The sequence below is a fragment of the Trachurus japonicus genome, chromosome 7, assembly GCF_045865225.1.
Source record: "Trachurus japonicus isolate A0001 chromosome 7, Traja_1.0".
In the NCBI taxonomy this organism is placed as follows: Eukaryota; Metazoa; Chordata; class Actinopteri; order Carangiformes; family Carangidae; genus Trachurus; species Trachurus japonicus.
This window is the reverse complement of record NC_140913.1, coordinates 31,099,882-31,125,506: the sequence shown is the minus strand read 5'-3', so window position 1 is coordinate 31,125,506 and position 25,625 is coordinate 31,099,882. Positions and strand designations below refer to the sequence as shown.

General features: G+C 42.1%; 1 protein-coding gene across 4 annotated transcripts; it reads right to left on the bottom strand.

Moving 5' to 3' along the window:
• Positions 1-193: 193 nt before the first annotated feature.
• kdm5c (lysine demethylase 5C) lies at positions 194-24,675 on the bottom strand. 4 transcript variants are annotated; one of them, XM_085782829.1, is made up of 29 exons: positions 24,213-24,646; positions 22,313-22,460; positions 20,640-20,717; positions 20,407-20,529; positions 20,141-20,311; positions 19,044-19,178; positions 17,072-17,128; positions 13,800-13,923; positions 13,298-13,578; positions 12,168-12,326; positions 11,954-12,073; positions 11,657-11,815; positions 10,761-10,942; positions 10,476-10,638; positions 9,590-9,709; positions 9,279-9,473; positions 8,947-9,128; positions 8,276-8,400; positions 8,035-8,182; positions 7,860-7,950; positions 6,903-7,285; positions 6,645-6,783; positions 6,355-6,534; positions 5,824-5,952; positions 4,399-5,178; positions 4,247-4,289; positions 2,943-3,142; positions 1,568-1,750; positions 194-1,467 (listed from the first exon to the last, which is right to left on the bottom strand). In XM_085782829.1, exons 2-29 carry the CDS (start codon positions 22,454-22,456, stop codon positions 1,459-1,461), a joined length of 4,803 nt encoding a protein of 1,600 aa, XP_085638955.1. In that variant the 5' UTR covers positions 22,457-22,460; positions 24,213-24,646; the 3' UTR covers positions 194-1,458. The 4 variants fall into 4 exon arrangements, with proteins under 4 accessions (XP_085638955.1, XP_085638956.1, XP_085638957.1 ...); XM_085782830.1 differs by having other exon boundaries at positions 23,690-24,223; XM_085782831.1 differs by lacking the exon at positions 17,072-17,128 and having other exon boundaries at positions 24,213-24,675.
• Positions 24,676-25,625: the final 950 nt, after the last annotated feature.

Sequence of the window (25,625 nt, the reverse complement as noted above, 5' to 3'; positions counted from 1 at the left end):
CTATGAATCTGCTCATAGCGTAGAGAAAAGAAAAACATGGTGTAAAACTCGTCTGTTCAATATTGTGATGTCCAGTGTCTGCCATTTTACAGTGAAAAGCTTTTCTAAATAAACGCTGTGATCACGAAGACGTTTTGGTTTCATGTGTCGAGAAGTTTTTAATGATTTAACGGCAAGAAAATAAGGAGTCGACTTTTTCCTAAACAAGTCTAAACCTTTATTTTTCTAACAAGAGTGAAAAGAAACAAAAGGCAACAGTAAAATGAAAAGTTTATACATAAACTCACGACATCTGTGTGTCTGCAATATCAATAATAATAATAATAATAATGATAATATAATTTGAACCCAGAAAACAAAATAATTTGTGACAAAGTGAAGTTACAGTGAAGTTACCTTAATCAGCAAAGAGAGAGAGAGAGAGAACGAGGGAGGAAGAAAAAGAGGTCAAATTGAAAAGGAATGAAACTCGGAGTCAAGGATAAAAAACAAAAAAAACAAAAAAAAAAAGAAGGTAAGAAAACGCATCATTTGGAGGAAAAGGGGGAGAGGAGGAAGGGGGAGGGGGGGCAAAAACAAGAGGTACAGTTATCCATTTTGGGAAAGTAGCACCAAAAACATTAATGCCTGCTTTTAACACTTCCCAAAATGTACTCAGTTTATTCAAAATGCATATCCCCCCTTTCAAAAACAGCTTCAAACACAAGATTCAGTACAACTAAAAAAATACACGTGTAACCACGGCGCTGTTATCTACGGCCAGCTGTCTTGTCCAATCTCTCTGCTGCTGCTGCTGCTGCTGTACCTCAGCTTCAGGATCCAGGCCCAAACACAACGTTATGTGTAAAAAGAGAGAGAGAGAGAAAAACCCAATAGCTTATCCAACTTCAAACCAGTCGGCTCAGACCAAGTCGGGGTTGAAAACTGTTGAAAACGGCCGCCGGTGCTGAGACGATCGATGCTTCCGGCTGAACGAACTTTTTTTAATACAGTTGGGATAACATAGCATACTGACTGACCTCAGAGAGACAACTCTAAAGACCATAGACACTCCTATTACGGTTAAGTCCCACATCGGTCCAACACAGTCTTAATATGTTCACAGGAGAGGGAGGGGAGGAGGAAAAAATGGGTCCGGGGGAGGTGGAGAGTAAAAGTATGGAGGAGACGGGCGGGGCGTGGGCGACGAGTCTGAAAAAGATGTCGATGGGTGAAGATACGTCTTGAGTTAAGGATGAGACAGTGGAGTGTAGAAGAAGAGTCATCGCTCTGTTAGTGTCTGAATGAGGGATGAGAACGGACGTAGGGTGGAGGAGGAGGAGGAGGTGGAGGAGGAATGGGGGGGGGGGGGGATGTCCTGCATCTTTCTGTAGCTTGACACGGGTTTCTGGCACAGATCGCTCTGTCCCTCGACTCCTTCGACTGATCCACTTCAACAGAGCTCCAGCGTTGACTATATCACAAAATCTGTCCGGGGAAGAAAAAAACAACAATCACTTCATGTTTCTTCACGCGTTTCAAAACGTATTATTTTTTTAGAGTAAAGTGAAAAAGATCAAAGTGTTACCTCTGGATGGGTCTGGACAGGTAAGTGGGGGGAGGGGCTGTGGCTGAGGGGGCAGGTTTTCTTTGACTCGGAGGCGTCCAGTGGCCCCGCCCCCTCCCCACTGATGCCTCTGTGGCTCTTCCTCTTCCGCTTCGAGTCCTTCGGTCGGCCGCGGCTCGTTCGTCGCTGCTCTTCAAGCTCAATCTGAGAGAGAAAAGTTTATTAGGGCCACGGGGCAATCGCACCGAGCACTGAATTCATCATTTATAACATGAATACTCATTAGTATGTAGTTCATAAACACAGTTAAAAATGTTTTACTCATCATTGATAAACACTAACTGTATTAATAAACTACATACTAATGAGTATTCATGCGTTAGGGCCCATTCACATGGAGCGTCTTTTGCGCGCGCATTTCCATTGTTTTCAATGTAACCGTGCGCAAAATCCGAACGTGTCTTTTTTCCGTGCGCGTCCGAGGTGCACCGAGATGAAAATGAATAATTCAGTATTAAATGCTTAACTTAATAGTGTGTACTTAATATAAAGTGTATTTTGAATATTAGTAGGAATTATGTTTTTCTCCTTGTTTCTTTTTCTTTTACATGTTTGAAATAAACTACTACTAAACTAAACTGTTGTTTTTTTTTTGTCTTTTTTTTCTTGAATATTGATGGTAGGTTATTTTTTGAAACTTTCATGTCAATAAATAAAAGCCTTTGAATTTAAACTGAAGGAGAGAGGACAAGAACATTAAAGACATCAGGGTTTCTGTGTCATTGTTGAAATGATAGAAAACTGTTTGTGATGCATGGGGTTTTAAAACCGTAGATTACAACAATAATCCAATTTAACAAGTGTTTATTTTGGAGAATCCAACTATAATATTTGATATAGTATATCTAATGAGTTGGAGGAATAGTTAAAAAAAAAAAATCAATACAACATGTGCCTTTTTAAATATGAGGCTGCAATTAGATGAGTTTTGTATCAAGAAGATAAATGTGTAAACAACCAACGTTTATATGATCGATCTGCTTTGTTTAATCAGTAGAAATGATTCAAAACAAACTGTGTTTTCACTCACGTTGCTGACAGTCAGTGTGTATTATTTATTATCTCATCCTGCTCCCATTAGGAAACTGAAACATTTATCGTTTTCTTTCAGGAAGTTAATTAAAAAATAAATGTGTTGCTCCGTTTATCAAAATGAAAGGAGGGAGGACAAAGGCTGTAATCATGCACATCATCAGTATGAACCTGTGTTCAGTGATTAGACCAACAAAATATTAAGTAAGAAATGTAAAAAGAAGTTGAGCTATAAGTTCCTGTTGTATAAAAAGGTGTTAGTTGTTGTATCTGTTATTTTTAGGTCTCATTTTCTGTTCCTGACCTGAATGAGTGTGTGCAGAGTTTCTCTGGGCGGGGCCGAGGACGCCTGGAGGACTCTGTCGATGATGTGCGTCTGGTCCAGAGAAACCTCCAGCAGATCTCCCTCCAGCTGCAGCTCCTCCAGCCGGACCCTGGTGGCCGGAGACAGCTCCACCACCTGGCCTTTGAGCAGAGGCAGCAGCGGCAGCAGAGACGCCACGCCTGGAGAAGACAGGAAGAGACACAAAGAGGTCAGGACTGAAGCATCATGGGGGGGGGGGGAACAAGTTACTGATGGTTAACGCTAGGGGTGTGCCAAAAAATCAATTCACATATAAGAATCTCAATTCTCATTTAATACGATTCAGAATTGATATAAAATGTCCCAAAATTGATTTTAAAAATTAAAAAGATGAAACAAATCTGCTGGCTGTCGGCCTCCATTTCCTTAGAATTTATAAAAGGCTGCATGTTTAACTGCACTATTTTTTTTTTTAAATAAAGAGGCAGTTTTCATTTTGTTACTTAAAGCTATAGTGCGTAACTACGTGTCTGTAAATATCCGTTTCACCCAAGCCACTACAAGAGGAGATGATACAACGCTGATTAAGCCGTTCAGCTCCTCAAACGCCTCGCGGTATTTTTCAGTATTTGTTATTATTGTATTTACTGTCTTGGAGCGACTTTCCCGCGCTGGCGGACAGGAAACGACCGAAACGACGTGTTTTACTCGGTTCTAGCAGCTCCGCAGCTGCTAGAAGCAACACCTGTTAGCAGCCTGGTGTTAGCCACATCGTTAGCAGTAAGTTACAAGGTGTGTAGCCCGTGTTGCTGTGTGTAACTTACTGCAGCATGTGGTGTGTTGCGAGTGTTACTGTTACTGTGTGTGATGTATCATGCAGCTACAGGGGTAGCGGTGGGGAGAGGAGGGGAGGGGAGGGTTACACCGGGCCATAGGTGCAGGCCGTATCGTTGTAATAACGCAGAAATCCTTTAGGGGGCGACAGAAGTTACGCACTATAGCGTTAATCAATATGTGATATTGCTTTTATGCAACAGTTTCAACAATTCCATCTAAGCATGGATAAATGTTTAAAACTCAATAAATGTGAAAAAGACACTTTAGTCATTCTGTCTTGCAAAGCAGACTGGAGTAGATCATGAGGATCCTTTGCACACCGATAGACTGAAGCAGAAATCAATAGGAATCAAATCGTTTTGAATCAAAAATCGATTTTGAACTGAATCGTAGCCCCAAAAGTCAGAATCTAATCTAATCGTGAGATAGTAAAAGACTCCCATCCCTAGTTAACGCACCGTTCTTACCTGTAACATTTGACTTCTTGCTGATGCCATTTTCACATCCAGTCTGTGGACAAACAAGAAACAGTCAATGATGATACAGAAAGTCTGCAGCGGTAATGACATAGTTTGATCATTTCATATCTAGAGAGGAAGAAGGGGAACGGCGTGTTGACCTGTGTGCCGTTTCTTTCTTTGTTCTTCTTAGGCGAGTTGTCGTCTGTCAGATCGATGACTCCGTCCTCTCCTTCTCCTCCCTCGGAGTCTGACAGGACGATCACCGAGGATCCCCTCTCCGCCTCCTTCTCGGCGCTATTATCGTCTTTCTCCGCTTCGCGCCGGAGCGTCTCTTTGAGTTCCTGCAGCTTGTGAAGCGCCTGCTGCAGCTCCGACGTCTCCAGCGCCTCTTTGGCTCGGCCCTGCCAGGTGATGGCTCGCTCCGTCAGACACTGCAGCGCCTCGCCCTCGGGCAGACGCACCGGCAGCCGCTGCAGCGCCACCAGCAGCGCCAGGATCGTCTCCAGGCGAGGGCGCCGCGACCGCTGGCACCGCGGACACAAGAAGCGCGAGTCCCAGTCCCACCAGCAGAGCGGGTTCAGCGGCGGTCCGGCGGCGGCGGAGGGGAGCAGCGTGGGGAAGGGGACGCAGCCACCGTGGAACCAGTCCTTACACAGGTGGCAGCGGAGTTGAGGCGCGCGAGGCGGCCCGGCGCACACGCACACCGGCGGGGCGGCGGCGGCGGTGCAGCCGGTGTGGTTACTGTTGCCGTTCTCTTTTACAGAGTTCTCTGAGCGGCCGGATGCGTCCGTCTCCATGGAGTCGACGTCCCACCTCCCGTTCTCCTTGTCCGTCTCCTTGTGACTCGCAGCGTTAAGTCCAGATTTACACATGTTCAGTTTCTGTAACCTCAGTAGTGCCTCCTTCTCCTGGTGCTCGCCCTCCTTGAACGCCATCACCTAGAGGTCGAGGCGCACAAACCTTCAACTTCAACAACCAGAGCTCAGGGATAAACTGTGCACATCAATAAAAGCAGAATTAAAGGAAAATTCCGGGCAAATTCAACTCAGGGGTGTATTTTCCTAACATTTTAGGTCTAAAAGAAGGAATCTGAAGATTTTTGTGTCCCCGCATCGCCACGGCAGCGATGAATGGGAGCGGATGGAAGTTCCGCTGCTTAGGCTGTTTACATCCCTCAAAGCCGCAATTTTTTTTCACAGACAGCGTCAGATGGCGACTCAAACATGCACCGAGAAGTTTATTTACTTCAAGCAAGTCAAGAGTTGATATTCCTGTGTTTATGACACAAACGGGAGCTTCCGACTGCACGTAAACACACCGAGCACATCAACTTGGGTCTCGTGCGAGACGCCGCGAGACTTTGAATTAGATCTAGTTTTACAAACATGTCGGCTTGCTTGAAGTAAATAAACTTCTCGGTGCATGTTTGAGTAGCCATCTGACGCTGTCTGTGGAAAAACAGACAGCAAAACAGGAGCAATTAAACTAAATATCTTCAGATTCCTTCTTTTAGACCTAAAATCTTAAGAAAATACAATGAATTTGCCCGGAATTGTCCTTTAAAGCTTCAACACAAAACTCACAATAGCTGCAGGGTCCCTCAGGTCCTGAGCAGAAAGACCCAGAGTGTTGGTGTCCGAATCCTCTAACGGATCGTCCAGCAGCTCCGGTCCGTCGCGCCGTTCTCGCCTTTTTGCACACGGACATAAAACCTGCAACAGCAACACTGGTGTTTAACTCAGACTCCTATGAAGGTTACTTCAGTCAAAATTTAACATTCATCATGACTAAAGGTCCAGTGTGTAAAATGGGAAGAAAACAGTGACATTTAGCATTCCCAATCTATTATTCATCTATTACATGAAAACGTGCTCTCTGTCTGGCTGGATTTTCTATTCCGTACAAACATGGCAGCGCAAGATTGCGACACTCTCTATGTAAGACCCTCGCTAACAGAAGAATTATAAGGCTATGAAAACCAGACTGATTTTATTTTATAGTCATTATACACTTTACATAATTCATTGGTAGTATATTCAGATTTTGCCAATAAACCTTGACAACTATTACACACTGGACCTTTAAATGTTCGTAGTATCGTCCAGGTTGCTCACCTCTAGCAGACTGTGCTGGCTGCTCTTCTTCAGGAACGTCTTGGTGGCCTTGTCCCTCCAGGAGTGAGCGCTGGCCACCTGCAGCTCCAGCTGCCGCAGCTCCTCCATGAAGACGGGCAGGTCTCTCCCGATGGCCACCAGGCCCTCCAGGTCGTCCAGACACGGGTAATGCTCCCCATTCTGACGAGTGATAACAATACCAGTTCAGTGCATTTTACAGTTCAGGGTTATATCAGAAAACAAAAAAAATAAACAAATGGGACCAATCTTTTTTTCTTTCTTTTTTTTACCTGGATTTCCTCCAGGTCTGTTACCCAGGCCCGCGCTCGTGTGAGGCATCCCTGTAAAGCCAGGATGTTGGGAAGCTTGACTGGGATCAGCTGGGCCTCATTAACTATTGCCTCCAGAGTGGAGAGCGGGTGCTTTTGCCTGAAGGACAAAAAACACAACAAAGAAACGTTGACGTCTTTGAAACAGGAGCGTCTGGTGGTTGAACGAGAACAGCGGAGCCTCTGCTGAACATTCACGCTGCGACTTCTCCGTCTCACCTTTGCTCCAGGCAGATCTGTGCTTTTTCTTCCCAACGCTCTGCGATCGTGAGCAGCTCCTGAAGCTCGGCCATGGCCGTCTCCACGGAGACGCTCTGGGGGACGTTGCAGCCGGCCTCCATCAGGTTCCTCAACACGTCCAGCGTCACCTCCTGCCTCTCGCCTCCCTCAGTGCCCAGCGTGCGCCTCACGTCGGCCAGCCAGTGGCCCTGCTCCTTCAGCCCCTGCAGTAAACTGCACTCTGGCACCACGACGCGCAGCTTCGCGCCCTGCTCCAACAACGACTGCAGCTGCTCCGGCGCTGGACTGTCCCTCCTCCAGTCCCTGTTGTTCACCAGCTCTTGAGCTCGGCTCTGGAACTCCTCCACCGTCCGCAGGACCGCCTTGAAAAACACAGAGTACGAGGGCTGTCAGAACGAACTTGGCTATTTGAACAGAATTCGAATCATTTTAAAAATGAGAACATTTGAAGGTGGAAACTGCAATGCAACGCATGCCTTCCACAACGATGCAAACTAACATGGCGTGTTGCGACAAACAATTTTGTTGTTGTGCACGACGTAGAGCTGCAGATTCAAATTTTACGAGGGGAGTTTTTTTTATTGCTTGTTTATTCGGCACACACACCTTCTTTTTAATCCATCGATCCGTGGACTGCACCGATCACGAATCAACTGCGCACTGCTATAATATTTATATTTCCCTTCCTTGAAGTTTTATATTCAGTTGGTAAAACTTTAGTGTGTTGCAAACATTACAGAACAGATTTGTTTGGAATGCCCTTTAGTGGATGCGGGATGTAATAATAAGCTGGTAAAGATGTATATAATGAATGAAAACATTAAAAATTCAAATATAATTTGAATATTTAACATAAGAAGCGTTAGAAATTAAGTTACAAGGGTCTGAACAAAAACACAACTCTAAAGCAGAGAGTATTTTGACACATCCTCTCACCTGCACGTCCTCCAGCTGCTCCATCACACAGGGCAGGTTCTGCATCGTCTCCACCAACGACTTAAACTCTGCCAACGTCATCTTACTTTCACTGAAAGAGAGAAATATGTTACGTGCATGAAACTGAACAGTGGTCAGACAGTGGAAACATTAACCTGGTGCTTCTTTATTCTACCTGGTCTTCGAGTCGTTGAGGAGTTCAGTGCTCGTCTGCTGGCAGCGCTCTATGTCTTTAAGAACAGTGTTGAGTTTGCGGAGGAGTTCGTTGTCTGGAAACTTCTTTTCAGCCGCTTCCGTCTTCAACATCTCCAGGTCTTGAATTCCTGAAATTCAACAACAGTTTGGTCTCGACATGTTTTTTTGTTTTTTTCTCATTTGCAGCTTTATGTTGAAACAGTGTTTCAGGGATTTCCCACCTATTTTGTTTCCCTCTTCTTGCTCAAGTGCCTCTTTCACTCTGTTGGCCCAGGAGTCAAACGACTCAGACCGAACCTTTAGTCGGTGTAACATGGCTAACAACTCATCCAGGGTATATCTGTACCTGTGAGGTGACGAAACAATAAAACAAATTTGAAGATTAACAACGATGTATGCAGCATTTAAAAAACAACTGAAAACATGGCTTACTGGTAACCAGGTCTGTAAACATTAAGGGTAGTTCTCTTATTTTAGATTATTAAAAATAGTAGGCACTTTACTCCAAGCACTTTAAAAACCAGCACTTTATAAAAGATGCACTTTAATGAATCTTAACAGCACTATAAAACACTTTTGTCGATTAAATGCATTTTAATTTTGTACTACTCCTTGCTCCTTCTGACTGAAGCTATAGTGTGATATATTGTACATATTGTGATATGGTATTTGTACCATGTTCTGCTTTGTTCTTGTTCTCGTCCTTGTCTAATGTTGTTTTAGTGTGAACTGCGTGACTGCAGATTGAAATTAGCTTTAGAGCTAAATCTGGCATTTACATATTGTATGTTCATGAATATGCAGAGTCCCGTTACAAATAAAGAAATAAATGAATGAAATGAAATTATTTATCCGACAGAAAATGCAGAAAATGCAAACACCAGCTGGATACCTGAGGTAGAGTTTTTCAGTGGGGCAGTTGCACAGATCCTGAGTGTGATACAGACACACCAGCCGCTCGGGGCAGTTTGAACAGGCCAGAGCAGAAAGGAAGCACGTGGTCTTGCATTTATCACACTGTCTCTCGTCGTCCGGCAGCAGCTCAAACGCCTCACGCTCTGCCTCAGTAATGCCCTGAAGGTACATTAGCACATTAATAAGTAAGTGTATTATTATTATTCCATTATTAAACATCGCCGAGGCATCAAACTATTATTAGACGACACTAGACAAGACAATAAATCAATGGGAAAAAAACTTCATTAGGATCTATTTATATCTCACCCTTTCCATCAGTCCCTTCCGTAGCTTCCTCTCCTCCTGAACGATGATGAACATCTCTCGGTGTGTCGCTGCAGCCAGGTTCAGATCCAGTTTCTCTGGTGTGGCAGCCATTTTACAGGTGAGCTCCTCGTGGGAGAACACGCAATACCTCCTCAGGCGTCGGTAGTGCTCAATACAGGAGCGACCGGCAGGCAGCTAGAAGAGGAGAGAGGGAGGAGTCATGTTGATAATCATCGTCGTCGTCATCGTCTTGTGGCTGATTTGAAACGACAGCGTGAGACAAGACAGCCGTGTAAAAACAAGACACGTACCCAGTCTGCAGTGCAGAAGTTGACAGCTTCAGCAAAGTTGTATCCCTGATTGAAGCCACTGTGGTACGCTCTGGGGAAGGTGATGACGAACTCGCCGGCGCACTGGTTGGTGCGTACAACCTGCCAATCAGAAGTTAGTCAGAGTTAGTGATGTGCGATATCACTGAGTTTCTTTCCGATCCGATACCAAATAAAACCAAAGTGGTAGTTGCCGATACCAATACTGATACCGATACATTTTACAAAAGCTTCATGTATGAAGAGGGGGGAAACAAAAAAACAGACAGTTTCAAATTATAGTTTTACAATGACACTAAAACACAGACTACCTTTCTTTGGTTTAGTTTTAATTGTCAGTGGCAATAAAACACTGAAAAATAGACATTAAATACAAGGGGGAAAGTGCATTTCCCACAATTCTATGGCATTAATATATGAAAGTTTGAGCATAGTTTTGAGGACTACATTGACCATTTGAATTCACATTTAAAGGAATAGTCAGAAATTTCTCTGAGGTAGCAGTGAATAAATCACAGGTTATCTTTCTTATTCTTTCATTAGAAATACTATTTTTCAAGAATAACATTCAAACTTTAATTCTCCTGCTCTCATTAGGTCTATGAGTTGAGCCGCATGTGTGTGCGGATTAATTTACACAACCATAGTTCGCCTCAGAGGTGGAAGCAGCTGCAAAATAACGGTCTACTGTGATAAAACATAGTTGTTAACCCCAGATTACTGCAGACTGGTGATAGTATCGATACTTTCCTATGAGTAAACGGACACGTTTGGTATTGGAAGTATCCGCACATCACTAATAGATTAAGAAAACTGTCTAGTAAAACCATTTTTGTGTTGTGTTCATGTGTGTTTATGTGAGACGGACCGGGACGCCGTGAGACATCAGGATGTTGGGGTTCATGATGGTGACGAGCTGGTGCAGGAGGTCGGGCTGATACTCAAACAGCTCTGGCGTCAGCTTCTTCATCACCTCCTCAAGTCGCTCGGCCGCCACCGAGGGAACTCCGTACCACGTCTTAGGTTCACCCCTGCAGACGACGACCACAGAGAGAGGCTTAAATCAAGAGTTTCATTTAAAATCGTTACAGTCTCCGCTGTTTTTTTAACCCTGCTACATACAACAGCAAAACACATCACAGGTGTTCTGTACCAGTGCAGGTAGTTGATGGAGTAGCTCCAGTGGTCCTCGATGTGCCAGCAGAAAGCCGAGAACACCATGCCCACGTAGAGCCACGGCACCTTCATCCCAGAGATGTCTCCGTTGATATGGCACAGGAGAGACTGCTCCAGCACGGGCATCACGTTCAGGTTCCAGCCAGAGCGAGCGTATTCCTGAGAGGACCAGAAAGAAATAAAGACTCGATGATTCATTTCATATTATTACCAACATTTATACACAGTACTTCCAGTTTAACTGAGCAGCCTTAATGTACATTTTATCTAAACTATATGATCAACTAGTCAACAATTTCACTTTCTCAAAAAAAATATTGAGGATTCAAGGGTTTTCTTTATTGGATATGGTAGTAAATTAGGGTAAATTTTATATATTCCCCATTCGACTGCATATAATAGACATTTTTCATTATTTGTGACATTTCAAAACTGTTAGTGACCTTTTAAAAAAGTAATCGGCTGATTAATTGCTAACCAAATAATTGTTGGTTACATAAATCCAAATTTTGGGGCAGAATTTAGACTTTCAAACATTGTCAAACTTCTTTAAGAGGTTCATGTTCATCCTTTACACTCAATCATTGACTATTCACCACTTACTAATAGACACTGACATTAATGTAACTCATCCTCTTTCACTTTTCTAATAAAAACTGTCCAGTTAAGTTCCTGTTGAACTGAGTGGTAATAACACTGGAGTCATAAAGCCCCATTATAATACTGTATTTATTTAAAGTCTGCCAGTAGAAGTGAGCTTTGTCCTTGAGTGGTACCTAACCTAAAAATATCTTGCTTTCTGTGATTTGAGCATTTTTTTGTATTTCATTTCATAAACTCTGGTGAGGTTACAACAGAAAACAATGTGAATACCTCCTCTTCCTTTGTCAGCTTCCTTTTGCCATTGTTCATTGGGAAGCCGCTGCCAAACTCTTTGGAGTGAATGTCCGCTCCGTACTCGACGGTCACGTCTTCCTCAATGCTACTCACTAACCTCCAGAACTCCCTCTCCACGAGCTCAGTGGGAACCATCTATACGGACAAAAACACACACACACACACACACACACACACACACACACACACACACACACACAGGCTGCAGATTAAGTCTCTCATTATCCAGCGAGGGCAGAGCCATGATGCTTCATAATGAATAAGTGCACTTACATGGACCGGCATGTTGAAATAATCCGCTTTGAAGGCGTCTGCCATTTCTCCAAAACTCTGCAGAGAGTACTCTCGTGTAGCTTGCTCGAAGCCAAACGCTTCCGCCGGCTTCTTGCATTCCTGCAGGAGAGAATCAGAAAAAAGTGTTTTAGTGGATTAGTAGGAAGACATGAACCTAACAGACACAAACGAGTGCTTGTCAACACTCACTCACCTCTGCCACACACTTAGGACATCGCCAGTTCCCTTTGGGAGGATCGGTGAGTGGCGGTAGTAGACAGTAGGTGTGGTAGTTATCATCACAGCCATCACACAGCAACAGCTTCTCGTCATCATCTCCCCGACCGCACATTCGACACACAAAGGAATCCACCTTTAACACAGCGACATATGGAAAACACATTAGTGAAGGTGGAGCACTGCAAACCCATGGGCTGACAAGACACTTAGAGCAAAAGAAATATACAGGAGCCTTACAAAGCACAGAAAATAAATACAGGGAATATTGCTCCTATGCTTCCATATGCATACACACAAGCACACATGCATATCCACATACATAGCCAGATAAAATCATTTGACTTTTTGAGGTAGTTTAGAGCAGTGGGTTTTCACCTTTTTGGGCCACTGGAGCCCCTGCATATTTTTCAGCGACCCTGAGGACCTCCCTTGCCCCCTCCACTACCCAGGTGTGAGGTGAGGGGGGGGGGGGGGGGGGGGGTAGTCCCAAACCAATTTGACAGAAACAGAAATTGCATTTTTAATTGGTATAATCGCATATTTATTAAGGCAAATATATAATTTCAGTGCTGTACACCGTCTTCCTGTGTGATATTTGACAGTAAACGTCCAATTAAGAAATGAATGGAGACCATCCGCTGAAATGCTGCTGGGGGCTCATAATTTGAAAAGTGTTGATTTTGTAGTAACGGCATAATGGAGTAAATTTAAAAAGACAAAAGAGAGGGAATGAAAACCATCAAAATGTGGCTTCTTATTAAAATATGACCAATTTCCCATTGAAACCTACGAGATTGGGAAAAACACCATTTAGCTTAGCTTCTGGAGTTTAGGCAATAATGATGGGTCCTTCAATGTTTTAGTAAAATGATAAACGTCTGTAAAGGGTTAGGGTCACTCAAGAAAATAATTTTTTATCGTTTTAAGTATCCATTGCAATTACAGCAAGTACAACAAGGGGTCCGACTGCCGCTGATTAAGAAACACTGGTTTAGAGATTAATTCTAAGAGGGGGCAAAATAAAAACTGTAATACATTTTTTTGCACAGTTTTCCTGATATTACACTCAGTTTTGCCACTACTACTCCACCTTCTACTACTTACACACTGCGAGTTGTTGAGGTTGCGCCTCAGCCTCATCGTCATTTTAGTGCAGGGTCTGTTTGTGTCGTCGTCTTCCTCGTCGTTGTCTTTCCCGTCCTCTTCCTCCGGTTCTTCTTTCTTCACCTCGGCCTTAATTGTGACGCTCGGGGGAGGCGGCGGAGGAGTGGACGTGGCCCCTTCGCTCGGCTTCTCCTGAGGCTCCAGTGGCTCTGCTTTGACTGAGGTATCGCCGGGAGCGGCCGACACATTCTCTTTGACGGTAACAGTCTGCGGCAGCTCGTCTGGCGAGGAGAGCGCGGGGCGTTCAGAATCAAAAAGGTTGTTATCTTTAGGCTGCAGGGCTCTGAGACGGCCGCACAGCTTTATCTAAACTAAAAACAGGATCTAAGAGGATTTGGCTCATTCTCAACTTACTGCTTGAGCTGCATCAAATGAATTGTTGTTGTATGGTGTTGCGTCAGATTTCAAATTTCAAAAGCATTTGGTTGAGCGAGGCACTTACCTTTCTTCCTGATGCCTTTATCCCTCGCCACCAGTCCCAGTCCCATCATCTTAGGCCCGGCACCGTAGATCTGCAGCTTCTTCAGCTCTGGGTTCTTCTCTATATCTTCCTCTGTTGGTTCAGGCTGGATTTAAAAAAAAAAAAGCACACTTCCATCATTTAAAGTGATAGACGGGTAACAGCTGCCTACTACTCTCCAAAGCACACAGAGCACAAAGCAAAAGGGTCTAGGCCGAATGCAGAACGGACAGTTAAAACATGAGAGCGTAGCGATGCATCACAAGAAGGGATTTGTGCTACAGGTTAGAAAGTATAAGGAAAAGTTAACCTACACCACAGTGAAAGCTTGAAGGTTAAGACCCACCACCATGACACACAATCACCAGCAGTTGCAACCATACAGTTAGCATCAGGTGTTATTGAGATTTTATTCCCGTTTGTTCAGTTTATTTAGGCTTTAATTTACCTTAACTGATGAGTTATTTTGGAAAAAAAGAGGAGAATTATGCAAAATATTGACATATTCAAAAGATTTAAACACCTTTGACTGTTTTCTTCATATACATATATTTGTTTAACAGAGTTGGAAGTGTTAATAGCGGCTGAATCTGAGGCCATGCGACCAAAGAGCAGGGTTTTACCAGCGGTTGTTCTGGTCTGGCCTCAACATGTTTTTCAGTCATCTGGGGTTTACAGCCTCTGGTTTCCATGAGTCATTTTTTTTTGTTGGCCCTGTGTCTCATAACAGACTGGACAGACTCTCCTCTGCTGTCAGCTCCACGTCAGTCAAACATAAAATTATCAGTTCTTTTGTCATTTATATGGTTCTGTCAGATTCTTATCCTTCTTATTAATATTCTTATTTCATGACCCTCATTTTTGACATGCAGTTTTATGCAAACGAGTAAAAACTTTATTCCCTGCACTTAAAGGTCTTGCTTTGCATTTTAACACTGTGCTAAAACACTGTTGCTTCATTTTCCTATCACATGTCAAACCTTTCTGAAGCCACAACACAGCCTGAACTTAATAAAGTTGCATCATAGTTGACTCTCACTATGAAGCATGAAGAACAGGTGCTGCTGTCTTGAACTTAGATGACGTCATTTATTTGGTCTTTTATCAGCTTTGGTCAGATTTGCCATTCGTGTTTTTTCATGAATCTTTCTTAGAAATTTAGGGCTGTATGACATCATTATTAGCAGTTATTAAACACAAGTGCAACCCTTTTATATTAAACTGGCTAATGTTGTTGTGGCATCGTCCTCTCCTCCGCTAATGATGTGAGAAGAGAAACCTCCCTAACTATACATTACATGCAATTTTGATTCGTTGCTTCGTCACAACTATTTGCTGTATTTAGCACGAGGAGGATGTTTCTGCGAGTTTGTGTTCAGACTGTTGCCCGTATGATCATTATCGTCTGTGACTCTGAAGTTAAATCTCTTGTCAGGTCCATTTCACCCTCTCTCTCTCTCTCCCCTGTGGCCTCAGCTCTGTTGTCAGCTGTGTGTCTGTATCTGACAGGCTTGGCCAGCACATGTGTGGCCACTTATCAACAGAGAGCAGATGAAAGAGAGAGGCAGAAATCATAGTTCACCTTATGAGACAGAATTACTGGCTGAAATGACAAAATTATCAGAACAGAAAATCTACTTCTTGCTAGAGAATAATAATTATCACTCATCCCGGATTTTTATTATGAATTAACTTATTTTACAACCTTTAGACAAACCAGTTGAAGAATCATGGTAGCATAGGGCCTGATTTGACATTTTACAGTTCCTCCATTAAGACATTATTTTAACAGAGTCGTTTCATTTCAGTTTCATTATTAACTTTTGAAGTTTTGGGCCCTCGCTCCAGCTCCAGTCAGCCGTATGATTGCAAACATCGGCAGTGTATAGACAGAAACACAGGTCTTAACACCGCTTTCAGTGAACAGTCAGTGGAGCTACATAAGCACATAAAAGCAAAACAAATGATTTGGGAAAATTAAAATAGGCTCTTTCTCAGAAACTTGTCTCAAAACATCCATTTTTAACGCACTTCCTCAAAGTGAAAGTTCAGGCCTGATCTGGTATATGAACACTCACACTCAAGTGTACACCAAGAAAACCCGTAGAACACAACCTGTACACACAGACACACACAGCAGGAAACTTCTCTCATGTTATGACATACAACTCCACTTTTTGTAGTTTGTATCCAGCTGCAACCTCAGTCCTGTAAACACAACTCTGACCGCCCATACACTGTACACACAAAAAAGAGGCACCAAGACTTTGTCGACTAAGGAACTGTGCATGTGGAATGAGGGACTTAAAACAGTGAACAACAAAAAGCAGATCAGTAGAACTTGATGGTGGGGGCCTGGGGCCAATCAATCATCCAAGGGTTTTAGCCTCTTATCAAGAGACTACGGCGGCAACTGCAATCACATGTTCAAAGAAGGTAATACACCAGCGCTTTAACGGCCCGTCATCAGATTATAGTGCTCTGTAAGCGAATAGCCTAGTAATTAAACCTGCTAGTCCTCTGTGTTGAGTGCACCCAAAAGAGACTGCATGCAGCCAGCCACACTCTTCGCTGCTGTAGTGAGACAGCAAGGCAGGACAGCAGCAAGAGTGCAAAGGGGACACAGACCAGCCCAGCAAGTCAGAGGCAACCACAGGGAAAGTGCATGAGTGAAAGAGAGGAATCACCTGGACTAAGGAATAAAATGTATTTTGGGATCCTGTGAACTTTTCTTTAAAGGTCTACAGTCAACTTTGACCTTAGCGCATGTGAAATCTTAGCTCTCAGCAAGTTTGATCCCAATTTAGTTGCATTAATAACTTCACAACCACAATGACAAGGCCCCCAAAACACCTTGAGACATGAGACTACATGCTGTGAACTTTTAAAATGATTGAAAGATGTTCATGGAAAACATAAAAAAACAGAACAGAATAGGCCAACAAACTCTTCCTCTCTTTGTTCATTGTCTGGTCTTGAGATCAAAGTGCACATATAATTACAATGGCACAAGTGTTTTGTTTTGTATGGCAATTTGTCCACAACAGTCATACAGTACTATGCCACCCCAGACACACCAGTGGCATGACTGCATGTTAATGAAAATGTTTTAGTGGTTAGTTAAAAATAGAGAACAAAAAAAACATCTAGACAACTTCAGAAGGGGTGAGGTGGTCTAGGAAGAGAGGCAGGAAGAGAGCGGGAGGAGGGGGCGGGGGGGCGGAAGGTGAGCTCTAATGCTCGAGAGGCAGTACCGCAGAGATGAGTTGAGAGCCAGTGGTGAGAGGATGGGGGGCCAGATCCTCTGGACCCTGCAAGGGGAGACAATAACAGCAACAATAAACTAAGACAAGAGGAAGAACGCAGATGAGAGAGGAGGGGGAGAGAGTCTGGAGAAAACAGAGCCAGTAGTTGAAGGAAAAATATCAGTGGGACACATCGAGAGAAAAGGCTCACGTCTGATGTAGGATACGTCCAAGTCCAATAGGAAACTGTGGATCTGTGGATAATTTCTTACCTTATAAATTCTCTAAATTTGACTGTTTGTGATGTCTAGTTATGCTTTGCATCACAGGTTGGTTTGTTTACACTACAGTCTTTGGTTACAGGAATTGGTTTGTGTCTAAAAAAAATTAAGATGCATTAAATTCTATTTTGAGGGGGGAAAAACTGACATTTCTAATCTCGACCTTGATGCGGCATGTTGCCTCCAGCAAGTGATGGGTGATTCTGCTGCAGCACCAACATGATTCAGCTTTGATACCAAAACAGACATGAGGCTAGAAAGGTGTTTTTGTGACATCATGCATGTTAACTGACTACCAACATACTGGATAAGTCAGCTCCTGTCCAGCTGCTGGCAGGCACCGTTAAAGATTAAATTATCTGCTGGATCTAAAAATTGGATTAAAATGTAATATGTCTGAATAATATCTATTTGAAGCAAAAAAAAGATCTAATATAAAATGCTTTAGGACTTATCAGTTAATGCATCAATCACCTCGAGGGATCTTTTTATTATACGGTATATAAAAAATGAGTTTCACATCTAACTAAATATGCGAGGAAAAAACCTTTTAACAAATTATAAAAGCTGTGTAGTTTCAGTGCAATGAGCAGCTCATTAAAACCTGCAAAGGGTTTATAGTAGATATGCATCAGAATTAGCTTATGTGTAATAAGCGTGAGCTAGTCCAAACATTATGTGTTGTGCTGCTGTGCATTGGCAACATTAATGTAAAGAAAAAACTGATAAAACATGAAAAAAAAAAGGTTTATCTTTTTAATGTGTGGCTTATGAATTCAACAGTTGTGCACCTACTTCAGAGATGGGATGGAGTGAAAGAAAAACAAAGCAGAGGACACAAGTAAGGCGTGGAGCAGAGAGCAACATCAGCAGAGTTAAGCACAGAAGCATGGCAGGATGGAGAATAAGCGAAGCTGGGATGCGCTGTGAGTGCACCTTCACAGTTTTAAACCAACGCTATATATACACACCAACTCATGCACCAGGGCACAAGGATGAGCACAGAGACACACATTGAACAAGACAGTATGATACAGACTGGGAGGTTGTTAGCCAACACCTGTGTAGATTGTTGGCTTGACCTTTTGTTAGCCTGTAATGATGGAAACTCTTGAACTGGCTCGTGAGCAGGCAGATATTAAACCAGTAAACTGTACTATGGACACTCAATTATTCCACATACCAAATACTAAGTATATTGATTTAAATCTGGAAAGAACGACCGGAATATTACGCTGTGACAACACACTGTAGTTTGCACAAAAATTACCGGTAGTAAAAACTTCAATAAATAATAAAATTAAACTGTGATTACAAGGCTGCAATTATTATTAGGACAACAAATCCAGGTTATATCATCAGTAGCAATGATTTAGATGCGTGATTTGATCAAGTCCTGTATGAAACCATCTGTGATAAAGCTTCAATCGCGATTTAAATATGTAAAAGTGTCACCGCTAAAATGAAATCCCTCTCGATCAGCTGCATCAAACCAAATGCAGTGTTTGCATCCTGTCTTAAAAAAAGTGGTTGGATTATACAAATATTTAGTTTCTCACAAAATTAATCCCTTTACTGTGCGACAAGGTGCGTTTGTAAATGTCATCCAAAAACCTTATTTATGTAGGGTTGGGTTCAGTGATACTGAGGTGTATGCAAATGTGTTGTATGACGAGTTAAGGATGGATACTCTCACTCACATCAGGCTGGCAGCGGTTTGCTCTGCGCCCGTAAGTGCTCATTTTGGATGGCTGCACAGACTGTCGCAGGGGGATGGAGTGGGGCTTGTACTCTTTATCCACGTCCTCACCGTCATAGTGCTTTGGCTTGCAATGCTAGAAATGACAGGAAGAGACAGAAACTTGTTACAGAAAATGTACCGAGGAAAAATCAACTTATCATCTTCAGACTGATTCATCCTGAATGCCACCTATTAACTCATTGAATGCCAAAAACTTAATTTTAGGTTTTTTGTGCCCATGCGTTGAGTGCAAGAAAACAGACACTCTAACACACCTTATGTGTGAATTTGGGAACTCTACGTATGATCAACAGAACTGAAATAGATGACAATCGAAAACTCACGATGTGGACATTGGCTTTTGATGGTTGCCGCATTGGGTCGAATCAGTAGTGCGTGCAATCCTCTAGGCGCCAAACATGGCTTAAAAAAACAGCCCATATCTTTAAATCTACTGTCTTATGTTGTTACGGCTTGGTACCACTAGTTAGCGAACGCGTTCAGCTTCAATCCTGACGTCATTTGTGTGTGTTTTTATGCAAAATATCTGAGAAAAAAAGAGTTTGACTGGAGCCCAGCCGCTCCGCTTTCATCCTTTTACTGTGCGACTAGATGCGTGTTTCTCTAGCCTAGCAGTAGAAATGTGTTATTGTTGTTTTGTAGCGCCCCCCATGGTGGTTTTGTGAACTGAACGACAATATTTGACCCAGAAATGTAAGTGTCAGAAGAGCGACAGGCACAAACAGCGCATATCTCCATTTCTAGAAAACAAGCAGGGATTTTGATGAAAACTGGCCACTGTTTAGCTTGGGATGGAGGTATGTAGAAATAAACGGTTTGTCCCTATTGGAAGCAGAAAGTTTCATCTTCAAAACAAGCCATCGTATGTGTCCATAGCTATAATACAGAATACACTATGGCTCTACAAAAATCGCCAACAATGGTCTAAATTGCTGGCACCAGGATTAAAGCTTTGGAAAACAGCGCGGCATTCAATGAGTTAAAACTGATGACCCTGGTGAAACAAAGAGGAAGCGGGGGAGTGGGTGGTGATACCGGCATGCTGGCACCAGACTGGAACATCTCAAAGGGGTAGACGATCCTCTCGTAGTGCGAGCGCAGCAGAGAACCGATGTTCTTGCCCGGAGGGTAGCCCAACCTCTGGGCCACACGAGCCCAACGCCGCTCCTTACACACCATCTCGAAACCTCCTTCATCCGTCACAATCTAGGGACAAAAGCACAGTTTTTTAGGATTATAAGTACAGAAGAAAAATGGAAACATACTTTAAAATGTTTGTTTTTTTTCCAGTTCACGCTCACCTTTGACAGGCTGAAAAGATCGAGGATGCGCCTTTCGATGTGTGGGATTTTCAAGGAGGATGCCTGGATCTCCCAAAACCTGGCGATGCGGTCCAAATAATTCAGCTTCACTCTGGTCTCCGCCTGAAACGAAATGCAAGAGGGATCGTTGGCATCACTGCTGCTGCTGCTCCATCAACAACTTCGAATGTCGGTCAACAATGTATAATGATTAGAGAAAATAGGGAACTTACTTCCAGCTCATTAAGCCTTTGAATGCGGGGTGTGAAGCGGAAAGTATCCAGCTCCACTGAAAATGGTGGCTGCCAATCCTACGTGGGAGAAAAGAGATATTTGTTACCAACTTCAGCAGGTCTAGAAAATGGTAGAAATATTAATTTGAATGTAAGGAGTTATGGTTACTTAAAAATAAGAAGATGTTTACAAATAAATGCAGAAGTAGTGTGTAAACGCCTTTTACCTTCTCAATAATAAATTGAGGAAATGAAAACATGAGTTTGATACAAAAAAATGCTGCGTTGCCTTTGCACTGAGCCTGTTAACTTGCAAACCTAAACCTTTTGCACATTTCCTCCAGTCATCTTCTCAAGAGTTTGACAATATGCATAAAAAATTCCCCATTGTGGCTCTCTGGCAGATATTGCTTTTGCTTTACGAGTCACGACTTCCGTTGGAGGGACATTTTTAAGGATATTATTTTACGAGAATATGATCTGTAGGCTTGTACACCTCTGTAGTAGCACCACAATGCTTCATTTATTAATTGTTCACTCCTAATCCTCTCTGTCATCCGCTACAAACAGCTTCACTATTGTTTCATGTTGTATTCTGTATGGTAATATTGTGTTATGTAAAGTAATATTAATTTGTATCTTGTTACGGCTGTTGGCTACGGTTAGTGCACCATATAGCTGCAGCTAAGCTTTTTATAGTTCATCTTGGTGTAAATATTTACATATTCCATCCTGCTGAGGAATCATGTTTGTCTTTGCAACAACACAAACATCCATGGGAAATGGTCACTTGATTTCATATCAAATTAAAGATGCTATGCTTTCTTTGTTGGTGTGGCAATAATTAGGCAGAGGTGATGGCAATTACTTTCTAAAATGACACAGTTCACATCCATACCAGGACGACACTTGTATAACCAACTCTGTTAGACTGGTTATACAGGATCAGCAGAGTCCTGTTCTGCGTTTTCCCCCACAAGTGTTTTTTCTAATTTTGGCTGGGTCGCCCATGAGTCTCAGTGCTATTTGTTTAAGTATTGCAGTGGACCAATATTTATACATAAACATGTCACCTGTACACCTTTTTGTTTGAACACCTCTGTGAACAGTTGCATAATGTTTTGAATATTACAAGCAAGTAGACGTTGTGGATGCTGCAAATTTGTCAGTGCAAAACAGGCTGGGTCTTTGCAAATGCATGACAAAAAGAAACCATCAGAATTATGAATGAAAGGGTGTTCTGTTGCCTTTTCATCTGGTTTTGTTTTCATTTGTACTACCGGGATGGCAGATGAAAGTGAATATTTCTAGGTAATAAAAATGTATTTAACTTAATGAGAGTTGGTTAAATAAAAAAAACTCTCTGTTTTGTAATTGGGACTTCATAAAATGTTATGTGTATAAGAGGAACACTAATATTTTTTGTGGCCTGCTAACTTTAACATAACCTGACAAGCATAACTATTAAAATGGAGATCTAACGTGAATTAGAGGGAAGTGACTGAGCCTCTCAAGTGGTTGTTGCAACTACTTCAAGAATAAAACTGCAAGGCCACACACCTTAGACAGAACATTTCTGCATAACCCCCCTTAGAACCAGTGCATGCTTTACATTACTCACAGAGCAGAGAACATCATGTTATTTCTTCAACATAACCCAAGTGAATATTTACCTGTGGAGGTCGAATTTTGCAGATTCCAGACTTCTCTGCAATTGGACGTATCTTGGCGATGTAGCCCAGAGGATCCTGAAACTCCTCCCATGATGGCTCGAACACTGGACACTCCGGAGGAGGTACAAACTCTTCCCCTTCCATCGCCCTGATAACAAGAAGATTGACAACGCAACATAAGTTAATGAACTTCAGCAGACCCGTGTATCACACGGCATCCCAAAAAGCATTATACTCATGTGAATAATGCTTTCATTTTATGGAGAAAACATAAAACCCTTAAAACACTGTATGAAATTTAAAGCCCCTTCTTTATTCCTTAGTGACCTCTACACACACTTGAGTGATGCAAGTCAAAAAGTCACAAGAAATATATAAGTATGTCCACTGGTTCACTGTGTTTTGAAATTGGAAGTTGAATTATATTAGCATATATTTACATAACACATACATTTCAATAACAGGTTTCTAATGAACAGATTAAGTTTTACAAAAAGCAATGTAAAACACAAAAATTGGGGGGGGGGGGGGGTGGACCAGTGCGGGAAAGAATTAAAGACACTTAAGGTTACTGCATTTGTTTACTTTTGGCAAACCATTACTTCCTGACCTTAAGAGCCAACCTTACATGTGAGGTAGTTAGTTCCTCTATATGCCTTTACATGGTAGTTAGCAAAATAGAGAATGAACATTTTCTTTCTGTTTATAAATATATATATTTTGGTCGTCAAAGTGATCCCTGTTGAAGCCCCCTCCCCCAACACCAGACACAACAAAACAAATGCCATGCTCTGGTGAATCAACAAGGCCCAATGGGAAAAAGGGGGCAATCAGACAATTTTTTAAAAAATGGCACTAAATCAACTGCAGTACACAACAATAATCAAATGGCTTAAATACAGAGATGGTTTCAACATCTGTTTATGCAATCAAACGATGAGCAATACTTTGAGTAACTGGCGCAGGTCTAAGAGTAAGAAAAGAGTATATTATATAGCCACAAGGCCCTCGTATTAAAGTCATTTAAAAATAATTAACACAATTTCATGCTGGGACCTCAATAGCATGTATCCAATCTATGGGGATTCCTGATGGGGCCTTGAGACAAACAATGGCGTGGAGGCCATGAACCCTGAGGTAAAGAAGAAGAAGGCCATGAAGGCATCACTACTCGCAAGTGGGCTGGGCTAGATTAATTGGTAAGCTCTTGCGAGACAAATGACAACAACAAATACACATATACTCGATAGTGAAGATGTGAAATAGTCAGTCCCACTTGGAAGTTAGTGTTGTTTAAAAAACTAAACAAAAAGCCACTCTAGCTGACCACTGTTAGCTACTAAACTTGGGGAGAACTGACGTTAAAACTAAGCTTACCTTCCAGCGACAGCTATAACAAGAAAAATGAAGGTGTGTGTTAAAAAAAATTAACCCCAATTCAGTTATTTATCAATTTAAAGCAGGTGTGGCGGCTAGGTGTCAGTTAATAATTTCTCCTCTTAGGCCAATAATGATGAAGTCTTATTTGTTTTCTATTGTTCATCTATCAGAGGCGATATCTCCGCTCACAGCTAACAGCGTTAGCATCGAGGCCTCCACTCTCTCTCAGCTCAGTCACATCGCCACCCACGATATTTAGGTAACCAGCTAGCATTATTTAGCTAACATGAGAACAACCCAAGTCAATAATATAACCGCAAGTAAGGCAACAAGGCAAACTAGACTTCATTCATCATCAGCCCTCAAATCGACGCTAGCTAACCAGCTAAGCTAGTCAACGTTACTCTTGGTGTAGCCTATGTGTTGTAAGAAGAAAATCCCCATGCTGTTATTTGTTGACCCCCTCTTTAAACTGTAAAAAAAATGTCTTCGTTAACGTTATATATTCCCCGTGACTGACCCGAAGACACCCTCGATGTCCCGGGGTATGATAGGGCTGGTGGCCGCTCTCCTTCCTCTGTTGTTGTGATGACTGCTGCTGGTTAGCTAACGTTGGCCAGCTGTGCGGTGCTGTGCTCGGTCCAGTTGGCTAGTGGCTGGCTAGCGACCGTTGCTAGCAAAGTTGACCGTTTTTTTCCCCCAGCCTCGGCTCGGTTTTCTCCATGTAACTCCGACACGGGTTCAAAAACATGGATAAGATGGCAAAAGGTTTGTTTGTTTGATAGCAGACGACAGTCTCAAACTTTATCAGGTATGTCGTTATCAATCATTTTTTCGTCTAACATCACCATCATCACTCTCTTCAGGCCATCCTATGATCTTTCTTGACGAGACGCCATCTTAGTTTTTTTTTTTTTTTTTTCTCACGACCGAAGCACAACCTCACATCTTCACTGCACGTCCGTCACGTTTACTCCCTGAAACTAGTACCCACGTACGCCAATCTTGTCATGAAAGCTGCGGTGGCTGGGGAAGCACAGGTTTTTTTTATTCGAGTCATCACCACACCACACTAAAGTGAGCATTACGGAAGCAAAAATATAATTAAAAGTATCCAAATTACATTAAAATGTAATCTAATTAATGTAATTTAATTTTTACAGTGCATCATAGCTATAAAAAGAATGTTCTCATGTGGGCGCGTGTCTGTTATTAGACACTAAAACAATACTTATAAAACACTAAAACAGAAGTGGCCAAATTGACTTTTTTTTTAGACTATATGTTATATTATATTATATTTATTGTATGTGCTCCACTAGATATTTACTTTGGGACAATAAAAAAAGTTAGCCTAGTCTTAAGGTACAAGTTGATATGCTACAATGAGAGAAGTAATAAAACCCTGTTAATGCTGATATTATATTTGTTATGGTTATGAGATCCACCACTGCTTTTTAATAGATTATCAATATCAAAATATATAAATATAAAAATATAGTGGCTCAAAATGTCTAATTTTGACACAGCCTTATTGTCATGTGTTGTATTGCTTTGTAATCGCTCTAAATTTCAAAATAAGACACTGGTGATACCCTAAATTTAATGAAATCATGTACTGCACATTGATATAGTTCATATTATGTGGTTGCAAGGCCCCCTTGTGCTAATCTTATGACAGAATGGCTCTTATTGTGAGCCATTTAATAGTGAAGGCATTGTTGCATGAAAATAGACACACACTATTTCACTGCAAGGACACTTTAATTTATCAGAAGCAATAAATATTCACATCTCAATTCTCTATTCTTTCAGTACACATAATACATACACAAAGAAAAAAAATTGAAATAATTTGTTTAAAATAATATCAATAAGTGCACTGACATATAAACTTTTTTTAGGCTTTAATAATTTATAATTTATATCAGAG